Source organism: Podarcis cretensis (genome assembly GCF_951804945.1).
Source record: "Podarcis cretensis genome assembly, chromosome: 4".
Classification (NCBI taxonomy): domain Eukaryota; kingdom Metazoa; phylum Chordata; class Lepidosauria; order Squamata; family Lacertidae; genus Podarcis; species Podarcis cretensis.
Window position 1 is genome coordinate 2,219,626 of NC_137173.1, and position 12,907 is coordinate 2,232,532.

General features: G+C 47.4%; 2 protein-coding genes across 3 annotated transcripts in view; one reads left to right on the forward strand and one right to left on the reverse strand.

Annotated features, from left to right (window-relative positions):
• Positions 1–12,907, forward strand: part of LOC307214663 (uncharacterized protein) — a 112,160-nt gene that overhangs the window by 82,932 nt on the left and 16,321 nt on the right. Inside the window, exons 1-5 of one of the 2 annotated variants that reach the window (XM_079973483.1) lie at positions 8,581–8,698; positions 10,283–10,775; positions 10,967–11,048; positions 11,334–11,416; positions 12,600–12,726. In XM_079973483.1, coding sequence (XP_079829609.1) covers positions 10,374–10,775; positions 10,967–11,048; positions 11,334–11,416; positions 12,600–12,726 — 694 coding nt within the window. In that variant the 5' untranslated portion in view covers positions 8,581–8,698; positions 10,283–10,373. Of the gene's footprint in view, positions 1–8,580; positions 8,699–10,282; positions 10,776–10,966; positions 11,049–11,333; positions 11,417–12,599; positions 12,727–12,907 lie in introns of those variants that run through there. The other variant, XM_079973484.1, reaches the window with a different exon arrangement.
• LOC307214706 (uncharacterized protein) overlaps positions 1–12,907 on the reverse strand; it is a 214,116-nt gene that overhangs the window by 22,036 nt on the left and 179,173 nt on the right. The window lies entirely within an intron of this gene.

A 12,907-nucleotide genomic window follows, 5' to 3' on the forward strand; every position in this document is an offset into this window, starting at 1 on the left:
AGATGCGCGGGGTATGTATAAATAATAATAATAATAATAATAATAATAATACTGCTGCTACTGCTGGGCAGATAGGCCTCCTTCTTCAAATGGTTTTGGGTTTTTATCTGTGTCATTTTCAATTGTTATTGATATTAATGTTGTATTCTGAATTTTTGATCTTATGATTTATGTGGAAATTCTTTTCCATTTGGTTGTGTGCCTTTGGATGTGTTTTGCTTATCATTTTTGACTTTGGTTATGTTGGTAATTATGTAAATCTTGTCATAACAATAACAACAATAATTTATTATTTATGCCCCACCCATCTGGCTGGGTTTCTCCAGCCACTCTGGGCAGCCTACAACAAACTAACCTGATCTCGTTTTTTGACAGAATAACAACCCTGGTAGATGAAGGGAACGCAGTGGATGTAGCCTACCTTGATTTCAGCAAGGCATTCGACAAGGTGCCCCATGATATTCTTGTAAAGAAGCTGGTAAAATGCGGACTTGACTATGCTACCACTCAGTGGATTTGTAACTGGCTGACTGACCGAACCCAAAGGGTGCTCATCAATGGCTCCTCTTCATCCTGGAGAAGAGTGACTAGTGGGGTGCCACAGGGTTCTGTCTTGGGCCCGGTCTTATTCAACATCTTTATCAACGACTTGGGTGATGGACTCAAGGGCATCCTGATCAAATTTGCAGATGACACCAAACTGGGAGGGGTGGCTAACACCCCAGAGGACAGGATCACACTTCAAAACGACCTTGACAGATTAGAGAACTGGGCCAAAACAAACAAGATGAATTTTAACAGGGAGAAATGTAAAGTATTGCACTTGGGCAAAAAAATGAGAGGCACAAATACAAGATGGGTGACACCTGGCTTGAGAGCTGTACATGTGAAAAGGATCTAGGAGTCTTGGTTGACCACAAACTTGACATGAGCCAACAGTGTGACGCGGCAGCTAAAAAAGCCAATGCAATTCTGGGCTGCATCAATAGGAGTATAGCATCTAGATCAAGGGAAGTAATAGTGCCACTGTATTCTGCTCTGGTCAGACCTCACCTGGAGTACTGTGTCCAGTTCTGGGCACCACAGTTCAAGAAGGACACTGACAAACTGGAACGTGTCCAGAGGAGGGCAACCAAAATGGTCAAAGGCCTGGAAACGATGCCTTATGAAGAACGGCTAAGGGAGCTGGGCATGTTTAGCCTGGAGAAGAGGAGGTTAAGGGGTGATATGATAGCCATGTTCAAATAGATAAAAGGATGTCACATAGAGGAGGGAGAAAGGTTGTTTTCTGCTGCTCCAGAGAAGCGGACACGGAGCAATGGATCCAAACTACAAGAAAGAAGATTCCACCTAAACATTAGGAAGAACTTCCTGACAGTAAGAGCTGTTCGACAGTGGAATTTGCTGCCAAGGAGTGTGGTGGAGTCTCCTTCTTTGGAGGTCTTTAAGCAGAGGCTTGACAACCATATGTCAGGAGTGCTCTGATGGTGTTTCCTGCTTGGCAGGGGGTTGGACTCGATGGCCCTTGTGGTCTATTCCAACTCTATGATTCTATGATTCTAAATGATTAAAACTACATTAAAACATCAATCCTTAAAAACTTCCCTAAACAGGGCTGCCTTCAGGAGTCTTCTAAACGTCAGAGAGTTGTTTATTTCTTTGACATCCGATGGGAGGGCGTTCCACAGAAGAGGCGCCACCACCGAGAAGGCCCTTTGCCTATCATGTTGTAAGCCGCCTTGAGCGTTGTTTTAACGATGGAAGGGTTACAAATAAAATAAAAGGATGATGATGAAGATTGAACAAATGTCTACGATTTCCCACAGGCTGCTTTGTGGGGCGTCTTGTGTGAGGGAAACTGCAATCCAGGGAGTCTCTGGCAGTAGATAATCAGATAAGGAAAACTTTATTTACAAAAAAGAGAGAATGGTGAAACAAAGTGAAGACAGGAGATGTCTTCTTTCAGGGAGAAGTTAACTTATTACTTCAGCTACATGTCTCAGGATTAAACACAGTTCTGCAGGCACAGCTTCTCTTCAACTCCCTCCTCTCAAAATCAGTTGTCACACTTCAGGGAGATAAAACAAAATAAAAAAATTCCTTCCAGTAGCACCTTAAAGACCAACTTCAGGGAGATGTTCAGGTTTCCAGAATAGGTGGTGAAAGGCTGAACTCTCTTTCTGCTGCTTCTCTCTCACCCCCGAACTTAGTTATGAGGGGTCTTTCCGTGAGGTACTTTTGACACAGCCCAGCTTCCTTCACAGCCAGGGGCCACTTTTCCTGGGTTCCCCTCAGGTATTTTCCTTTGTATGCCAGACCCAGGGGATCCTCTCAGCCCTTGCCACGGACTTGGGAATCTCCTTTTCCTAGAAGATCTCTCTCCTCCTGACTGGAAGGAGACCCCAGAAGAAGAAGAGGGGAGTCTTCCCACAGCTTCTCCCTCCAGCTTCACTCCCTCCAGACCCTCAACATGGTCTCCCCATCTCAGCTGTGAGGCTCCTTCCTCTGGCTCCATAGATATTCTCCTCAGAGCGGAGGATCCACTCAGATCAGAGCCACTTCTCCCTCCCTCCACCCTCTCCTCATCCCCATCTTCTCCCAACCTTCCCTCTCTCCCATCTCAAATCCCCTCAGAAACGGCGCTCTTTATTTTCCCTCCAAAAGTGCTGGCGCCACCCCCCTCTGGGTAGCCAATCAGAAAGCGGCTCTGGCCCCCTGGTGGAATGGTGAGGCACTGCACCCCAGACTCTGCTCTGGCTCTGCTGTCCGTCACAGCAGCCAGCTGCCCCAGCAGGCCTTGCCATCTCCCCACCGCTTGAGCCGTCCCCCATTGTCTCCCGAGACAGACGGATGAGGAGAGAGCCATTCAGGGGCCACAGGAAAGGGGCATCGGGGGCCGACAGAGGCAAACTGGAGCAGGGCAGCATCGCCCAAAGGATGCCTACCTCCCTCTCTCCTTCCTTCTCAATATCCGTTATTTCTAGCTAAGAAATTGGGGGAAAGGCAGCTACTCTGTGTCTTGGGGTTTCTTGGGGTGGAGATCCGTAAGCTGAGTATGGTACGATTTCTCAGCATTTAATGACACACTTTAATGGGTAAGTGAACTCATATTGGAAACATTGCAGACACAGTCATGAAGGATTTTTCTAGAGTGTTTTATTCATCCTCACCTGAATAAACACCTAGATAACGTGAAATTAATGGGTGTTACTGTCTCCAAATAACATTAAACCTATGCAAGCAGATTATTGGAATAGGACAAATGATTTCCCCCACCTCCTGGAATTCCCTAGGCAAAAAAAATTAAATGTTATGGAAATCATGGGGGAGGCACATCTTTATAGTTGTTGCAATGTTACAAATATTAGGCCTGAATGTATCCTTTTGACTTGACAGCTCAGGTAAGGTACCTAGTTTTATAAATTCGTAGAAACTCCATACTTTAACCGCCTCTCCTCATTCCATGTTAGGAGTCATTCTGCAAAGAAACAGAATAGATGATTGTAACTTTAAGAAGCTTTTCTGTGAGTTCTGGGCTGATTAGGTACAGCTGGTCCTGACTACAAAAGGAGGGAAAGTTGCAGTATGAATTTGCCTGCAGAGAGAGAACACCCACATGCTTTGTTTTTGTTGTTTTAGTAATAAAACCTTTGTTTGAGTGTTTTACACCAGTCTCGTGGTCTCATAGTTCTGTTGTCTGCCACCAGAAGAAAAGCCCCTCTAACAGGTCATGCGTACCAGTCCTGAGTGGGCAGAGACAGAAGGTGGAAAATAACCCAGAGACTGGAAGCAACTCAGCAATGATGTTGTTTAGTCGTTTAGTCGTGTCCGACTCTTCGTGACCCCATGGACCAGAGAACGCCAGGCACTCCTGTCCTCCACTGCCCCCCACAGCTTGGTCAGACTCATGCTGGTAACCTCGAAAACACTATCCAACCATCTCGTCCTCTGTCGCCCCCTTCTCCTTGTGCCCTCCATCTTTCCCAACATCAGGGTCTTCTCCAGGGAGTCTTCTCTTCTCATGAGGTGGCCAAAGTACTGGAGCCTCAGCTTCACAATCTGTCCTTCCAGTGAGCACTCAGGGCTGATTTCCTTCAGAATGGAGAGGTTTGATCTTCTTGCAGTCCATGGGACTCTCAAGAGTCTCCTCCAGCACCATAATTCAAAAGAATCAATTCTTCGGCGATCAGCCTTCTTTATGGTCCAGCTCTCACTTCCATACATCACTACTGGGAAAACCATAGCTTTAACTATACGGACCTTTGTTGGCAAGGTGATGTCTCTACTTCTCAAGATGCTGTCTAGGCCTGTCATTGCCCTTCTCCCAAGAAGCAGGCGTCTTTTAATTTCATGGCTGCTGTCACCATCTGCAGTGATCATGGAGCCCAAGAAAGTAAAATCTCTCACTGCCTCCATTTCTTCCCCTTCTATTTGCCAGGAGGTGATGGGACCAGTAGCCATGATCTTCGTTTTTTTGATGTTGAGCTTCAGACCATATTTTGCACTCTCCTCTTTCACCCTCAATAAAAGGTTCTTTAATTCCTCCTCACTTTCTGCCATCAAGGTTGTGTCATCTGCATATCTGAGGTTGTTGATATTTCTTCCGGCAATCTTAATTCCGGCTAGGGATTCATCCAGCCCAGCCTTTCGCATGATGAATTCTGCATATAAGTTAAATAAGCAGGGAGACAAAATGCAGCCTTGTCATACTCCTTTCCCAATTTTGAACCAGTCAGTTGTTCCATATCCAGTTCTAACTGTAGCTTCTTGTCCCACATAGAGATTTCTCAGGAGATAGATGAGGTGATCAGGCACTCCCATTTCTTTAAGAACTTGCCATAGTTTGCCATGGTCGACACAGTCAAAGGCTTTTGCATAGTCAATGAAGCAGAAGTAAATGTCTTTCTGGAACTCTCTAGCTTTCTCCATAATCCAGCGCATGTTTGCAATTTGGTCTCTGGTTCCTCTGCCTCTTCTAAATCCAGCTTGCACTTCTGGGAGTTCTCGGTCCACATACTGCTTGAGCCTTCCTTGTAGAATTTTAAGCATAACCTTGCTAGCGTGAGAAATTAGTGCAATTGTGCGATAGTTGGAGCATTCTTTGGCACTGCCCTTCTTTGGGATTGGGATGTAGACTGATCTTCTCCAATCTTCTGGCCACTGCTGAGTTTTCCAAACTTGCTGGCATATTGAGTGTAGCACCTTAACAGCATCATCTTTTAAAATTTTAAATAGTTCAGCTGGAATACCATCACTTCCACTGGCCTTGTTATTTGCAGTGCTTTCTAAGGCCCATTTGACTTCACTCTCCAGGATGTCTGGCTCAAGGTCAGCAACCACACTACCTGGGGTATATGAGACATCCGTTTCTTTCTGGTATAATTCCTCTGTGTATTCTTGCCACCTCTTCTTGATATCTTCTGCTTCTGTTAGGTCCTTTCCACTTTTGTCCTTTATTATGGAAATCTTTGTACGAAATGTTCCTTTCATATCTCCAATTTTCTTGAACAGATCTCTGGTTCTTCCCATTCCATTGCTTTCCTCTATTTCTTTGCATTGCTTGTTTAAGAAAGTCTTCTTGTCTCTCCTTGCTATTCTTTGGAAATCTGCATTCAATTTCCTGTATGTTTCACGATCTCCCTTGCATTTTGCTTGCCTTCTCTCCCCCGCTATTTGTAAGGCCTCATTGGACAGCCACTTTGCTTTCTTGCATTTCCTTTTCATTGGGATGGTTTTCGTTGCTGCCTCCTGTATAATGTTACGAGCCTCCATCCATAGTTCTTCAGGCACTCTGTCCACCAAATCTAAATCCTTAAACCTGTTCCTCACTTCCACTGTGTATTCATAAGGGATTTGACTTAGATTGTATCTTACCGGCCCAGTGGTTTTTCCTACTTTCTTCAGTTTAAGCTTGAATTTTGCTATAAGAAGCTGATGATCTGAGCCACAGTCAGCTCCAGGTCTTGTTTTTGCTGACTGTATCGAGCTTCTCCATCTTTGGCTGCAGAGAATATAATCAATCTGATTTCGATGCTGCCCATCTGGTGATGTCCATGTGTAGAGTCGTCTCTTGTGTTGTTGGAAAAGCGTGTTTGTGATGACCAGCTTGTTCTCTTGACAGAACTCTATTAGCCTTTGCCCTGCTTCGTTTTGATCTCCAAGGCCAAACTTGCCAGTTGTTCCTTTTATCTCTTGACTCCCTACTTTAGCATTCCAATCCCCTATAATGAGAAGAACATCCTTCTTTGGTGTCACTTCTATAAGGTGTTGTAAGTCTTCATAGAATTGGTCAATTTCAGTTTCTTCAGCACCAGTAGTTGGTGCATAAACTTGGATTACTGTGATGTTAAAAGGTCTGCCTTGGATTCGTATCGAGATCATTCTATCATTTTTGAGATTGCATCCCAGTACAGCTTTTGCCACTCTTTTGTTGACTATGAGGGCCACTCCATTTCTTTTACGGGTTTCTTGCCCACAGTAGTAGATATGATGGTCATCCGAACTGAATTCACCCATTCCCGTCCATTTTAGTTCACTGATGCTCAGGATGTCAATATTTATTCTTGGCATCTCATTTTTGACCACCTCCAACTTACCCATGTTCATGGTTCTTACATTCCAGGTTCCTATGCAATATAAAAGGCAGTTACTTTACCCTAATGCAAATACAGACAATAATAATACAGATATAAAATCTTTTGACTCAATACACAACAGGGCATAAATAATAAATTATTGTTGTTATTGTTATGACAAGATTTACATAATTACCAACATAACCAAAGTCATAAACGATAAGTAAAACGCATCCAAAGGTACACAACCAAATGGAAAAGAATTTCCACATAAATCATAAGATCAAAAATTCAGAATACAACTTTAATATCAATAACAATTGAAAATGACACAGATAAAAACCCAAAACCATTTGAAGAAGGAGGCCTATCTGCCCAGCAGTAGCAGCAGTATTATTATTATTATTATTATTATTATTATTTATACATACCCCAGGCATCTGGCTGGTTTTTCCCAAGCCACTCTGTGCGGCTTCCAACAAAATATTAAATACAATAGTCCATCAAACATTAAAAGCTTCTCTAAGCATAACAACCATCCATTTTTAGTCCATTGAGTTAGAAATTCAGCATTTTTGGAAGGAGAAATGGCATACTATTGAATGTTTGCATAGCAACAGGCTTAAGAAAGTATTACTCATTTATGATGATGTCAGGGGTTCAGGAGCAGAGGCACAGGGAGGAGAGGAGATGGAGAGCGAGGGGGAGGAATCCGAGGGGAGCGTAGGAGAAGAGGACAGTGAACCGAGGGATTCCATGAGCCTCTCCAGCGAATCGGAAGATTCACAGAAGGGGGCGCCAGTGGCCAGGGGTAGGGGGTTCCCAAGGGGAATGCCCCAGGAGCAAGGGGGCAGCAGGGACTCCCAGAGCAGTAGCTGGAAATCAGGACTAGCTTCCCCACCAGAGCAGAGTGGGGGGGAAGAGTCCCAAGGATCAGGGCCAGTGCATTCCTCACCAGGGAGAGAAGATAAGGCAGGGCTGACCACACCTCCATCGGAGAGTCAGACAACGGAGGGGAGGTCAGATCCGGCCAGTGTACCGGAAGAGGGAAGCAGTGACAGAAGTAGTGTAATGGTCAGGAGGAAGGTCACTGGGTTGGCGCGAGAGGCAAGTTCAAATGTACAGGAGCGCGGGACAGCAGAGAATGAGGATTGGGAACCGGGTCCTAAAGCCCGCCGGAGGGAGGGGGAGGAGCTAAGCGACTCAGCGTCGGAAGAGTCCAGAAAGGGCAATGCCCCAGCGGGCAGGAGGACCCAGAGGAGGAGAGAGCAGCGTAAAAGGTGGAGCAGGGCTAGGATCTTAAACTGGTGTGGAAGGGGCGGAGACTCAGACGGGACTTCGCCGGTCTAGGCTTTAAGACGTAGAGTTGCGCGCTACGGCTTTGAAATGGAAACTGAACCTCAATAAAGACTTTTGTACATAACTACAGCCTAGCGTTGGTCCTCTGTGAGCTGGGACCTAGGGGCAGCTCTGACAGATGAGAATAGGATTTATTTATTTTGAACTTCGCTTGGTTCCTCCTTGGCAGCCAGTGCCATTATGTCAGCAGGGCTCGAACTCAGGACCCGCTGCCTTGAGGGACATCTAAGAGCAGTTGGGCAGGGGAAAGGTCTCCCTTGGGAGGTGGGGGACTCTCCTTCCTTGGAGGTTTCTCAGCAGAGATCGGACGGCCATCTGCCCTGGATGCTTGAGCGGAGATTCCTGCACTGCTGGGGGTTGGACTAGATGACCCTGGGATCCCCTCCTCTCTCTCCACTCCGGAATTCCAGGAGGAGCTTCCTTGCCTCCTGCAAAGCCCTTTTCCCTGCAGGCTCTTCCTCTGGTTTCTGGCCAAGGGAGGGAGATGCTCAGAGTCCAGCCAAGAGCCTCACCCCCAAAAGGATATCTGGGCATGGGCGGAGCCGGGGGGGCAGCTGCCCCCCAAAATGCATAAAAAATAATAAGAATCTGAGGCTCTGCCAAGCGAGAGAGGGCTGAGCTGGAGGGACTCGGCTTGGCAAGGGTTAAAGGGAAGTGAGCTGCCTTCCTAGAGAGGACAGGAAGCAAGGGGGGGGCAGGTCCTCCAGAGCCAAGGCCCCTCCCTCCCCAGTCCTTTCCTGCTTTGGTGTCTCTCCTGGGATCTGGTGAGTCTCCTCTCTCTCTCTCTGGGATCTGGTGGGGGTCCCAGGGCTGCAGCAGGGGAGGGGGCCTGGGGGGCCTGATCTGCTCCTGCAGGGGGGGGGGACCCCAAGTCAGGGAGGAGGAGAGGGTCCTGCCAGGGAGGGGCCAGGTCTGCCACGCTCTCCTTCCTGCAGATCAGAGGATCCCAAACTCATTTGGCCCCCCGCCCCCCCCTTCAGAAAAGATCTCCCTTCTTTAAAACAAAATAGTCCCTGGGATTTTAACTCTGTGTGACGTTGCTCAGCCTCATTGCGCAACAGAGGAAACATCTGCAAATGGTTTTCCAAAGCTGGACGAGGAGGTGGACTAGCCCCCCCCCCCAAAAAAAAAGGTGGAAGAGAAAGGGCAGGAGTAAAGAGAGGGATCCCAGCCCAGAGTCTGGCTGCTGCATTGGGGACCAGTTTCCCAGTGTCTCCCAGGGCAGCTCCCCACAGAGGCCACTGCAGCAATCCCCTCGCACCCAGAGCAGGGCATCCCAGGACCACATCCTCTCTGTCCCAAAGGGATTGTTGCTGGAAAACCAGCTGAGCCGGAAATGGGCGCTGCTACTCACTGAGGCTCCAGGGACCTTAGCCTAAATTTCAAGGGAGGTGTTTTTGGCCCTGCGAACTTGGCCCTCAGGGGGTTGGCCAGAAACATACCTGGCCCTCAGAGCAAAGAAAAAGTGACCCCACCCCAAGGGGTCTGCCTGGAGAGTGGCAGAGAGTTCAAGTGCAAAAAAGGAGACAGAAGCAGGGGAGTGGGGGTGGGGGGAAAACAACAACAACAACAACAACAACAACAATAATAATAATAATAATAATAAATTTTATTTATATCCCGCCCTCCCCAGCCGAGCCGGGCTCAGGGCGGCTAACAACAATCAAACAATCAAACAATCAGATAATCGCACATTCTAAAAATATTTCATTATAAAAATCAATTAAAATCAAATTAATGGCAACTGATTAAGCAAGATTCTGTGCAGGTTGCCAGAGGAGGGAGTCAGGCTGCGCCCTGACCAAAGTCCTGGTGGAACAACTCTGTCTTGCAGGCCCTGCGGAAGGATGTCAGGTCCCGCAGGGCCCTAGTCTCTTGTGACAGAGCGTTCCACCAGATTGGAGCCGCAGCCGAGAAGGCCCTGGCTCTAGTTGAGGCCAGCCTAACCTCTCTGAGGCCTGGGCCCTTGAGGATGTTATTATTTGCAGACCTGAGGACCCCCAGGTGAGGACCCCCACTAGAGCCAAGCATCCATTTTTCACAAAATACAAATGATTCCCTTATCAGTCAGTTCAGACTTCATGCATTGACTGGAAGGCAGGAGAAACCAGGCTGATTCATCTCCCAGAAATCCCTTCCATTGCCTCCACAATTTGCATTGCTAGAAGGCTAGAGACATATTTCTTCTCTTCTTACTCCTCTCCCCCCCCCAAGATAGCTAATGATCTGGGCTGTGGTGAAGTCCAGCACTAGTTCCCAGCAAGACTCATCCATGCTTCCTCAAGGAACCTTTTTCTTCTCCTGATATTAGACAACTTTTGTAACAGAACAATGTATTTGCTTTGTAGGATTTGCTAGAGCTTCTCATTAAGACGGACAGAACTTGGCAGAAGACCAAAGGGTTCCTTCCGATCTCTCAGAGGCTTCCTGAGAGCACAGATGGGTGAGCAAGACTCAGCTGGCCCTGGAGCAGGAAGAGGCCATGACATCCAAACTGGGAGCAGTGGGGGATTCTGGGAAAACTCTGGGCAGAAGATCCTGGGTGAGGAGGACACCCTCCGCGCAGAGGTGCAGAGCAAGCAGTTGAGGCAGTTCTGCTTCCAGGAGGCCAAAGGACCCCGAGAGGTTTGCAGCCGACTCTACCACTTTGACCGTCAGTGGCTGAAGCCAGAAAGGCACACGAAAGCTGAGATGCTGGACCTGGTGATCTTGGAGCAGTTCCTGGCTGTCCTTCCCCCGGAGATGGAGAGCTGGGTGAGGGACTGTGGAGCGGAGACCAGTTCGCAGGCAGTGGCCCTGGCCGAAGGTTTCCTCCTGAGTCAGGCAGAGGAGAGAAAGCAGGTGAGACTTTCCTCTGGATACTCCCAAGGGGCTCCAAACAGGACAGAGAACATCCCATAATGGTCTGCTGGTGGCCCATGCTTTTTCTGCAAGGCATCCATGGAATGAGATCTAACACCCTTCAAATCTTTGTCATTCTCTTTCTTATATTTTCCCCCATTCTCTGTTTTGAATCCTTGTTTCTTTTTCAGGGAAAGGATCTCTTTGCAGAAATGGACCTGGATTCCTGTGAGGCAGAGAGGCCTCCGTTGGACACCAGAGAGAGGCCACTGGGTAAGGAGGAAGGTGGTTTTTCTCCGTTTGGTCTGTTCTGTTGGTTTTCCAACTCATCTGCGGGTTCTTTTCATCTTGTTTTGGGGGGAGACAGTCGGGAACAAGGGTCCAGAAGAGGGGAGATGTATTTCTGCACAACTAAAATATGAAATGGGCACAAACATCCAAATACTCTCAGCAGGTAAGGCTTTCTCAAAGGCCCATCTGTAGTTAGAGATGCCCTGTTTCACCTGTGAGAGATGCAGGCACTCCTGGCGTCCTGCTTACCTTTTTTTTCTCCTGCAGGTGACAGAATGATACCAGCAAAACCTCCTGATCTGCCTTTTCATGGGGGCAGAAGGGAAGCAGCGGCTGTGGAACCAGATCAGGTCAGGGGAAGCTGCCTTGTGGGGACAGAGGCCGAGGGATGGAGCAATGTCATGGACTGGTTGGGCACAGAGGAATGGTGGGAGGAAGCAGCCGGGATAAAGTGATGTTATCTACGAAGGAGATATATGGAAACCATCTGGACTTAGTGAAAGAACGGGAAATCCACACAGGATTATTACACTTGCTATCGGCTTAAGGAGACTAACAGAAGAGATCGTAAAGGAAAAAGAGAAATTATACGAACAAGATATGATGTGGCAACACCAAGATAAGACTGGATAGAATTATGAACTTTGTTTGGACTGATTGGGACTGATTTGGACATTAACGCAGTAATAAGAAGATGATCTGAATTCCCCTTTGGATCTTGAAGTATGGGTTCCCCCAACAAAATTTAAAAATTTGGCTTTGTAATTCGGAATTTATATGATGTGATTTAATCTGATGTGATTGGCCAGTTAATAAAAATTATTTAAAAAAAAAAAAAGAATGCAGTGCAGAATCAGAGGCAGAAGAGGAAGGAGGCGAGTGGGAGAAGAAGGTCGAGAGGCTGAGTCAGGAAAAGGAGGAGCCACCGGGGGCTCCCTCTCCTTCTGCCAGAAGCCACCCTCCCTGCTTGTCTCTCAGAGCCAGGAGACCCCCTGCAATGCAGGAATCTCTGCTAGATCATCCAAGACAGATGGCCATCAAAAACAGGCTTATTTTATTTCTAGATTGATAACTGAATGGAAAAATTGGTTTCTAAGCAGTGGACAAATGAGAAGAAATAGCGGCGTGGATTCACCTAACCAGCCCCATCCGCTGGAAAATGGGGCCTGCCCCCCATTCCTCCCCCTCTCCATGCCCCCATGAACCCCTTGAATTTGGCTCTAGGGCATTGGGAGGGAACCTTCCCAGAACAGCTGACAAGGAGAGGAGAAAGTGGATCCTTCCATTGGGGAAACTGGAACGCTTGCGTAAGCAGAATGACTTGGGAAACACAAGGAGGAGTACCACCTATTTGCACAAAAACGGATACCCATAATTAAAACGCAGAATAAAATAAGCACCCATAATTAAAATGTGCTGCAAAACAATCCTATTGAAACAACAGCGCAATTTACAGGAAGGAAACAACAGAGCATTATGTAGCAGATCAAATTTCTGCTGTCTCAGAGGAGGACATTTCCTTTTTTCTTTTAGGGTCCAGTGTGCTTTGAAGATGTCGCTGTTCGTTTCACGGATGAGGAATGGGCGTTGCTGGATCCTGACCAGAGAGCTCTGCATAAGGACGTCATGGAGGAGACTCGTGGGACCGTGGCCTCTCTTGGTAAGGCTCCCTGTGGGATCGTCATTGTTGTTGTTGTTGTTTAGTCGTTTAGTCATGTCCGACTCTTCGTGACCCCCTGGATCAGAGCACACCAGGCACTCCTGTCTTCCACCGCCTCCCACAGTTTGGTCAGACTCATGTTTGTGGCTTCAAGAACACCATCCAACCATCTCGTCCTCTG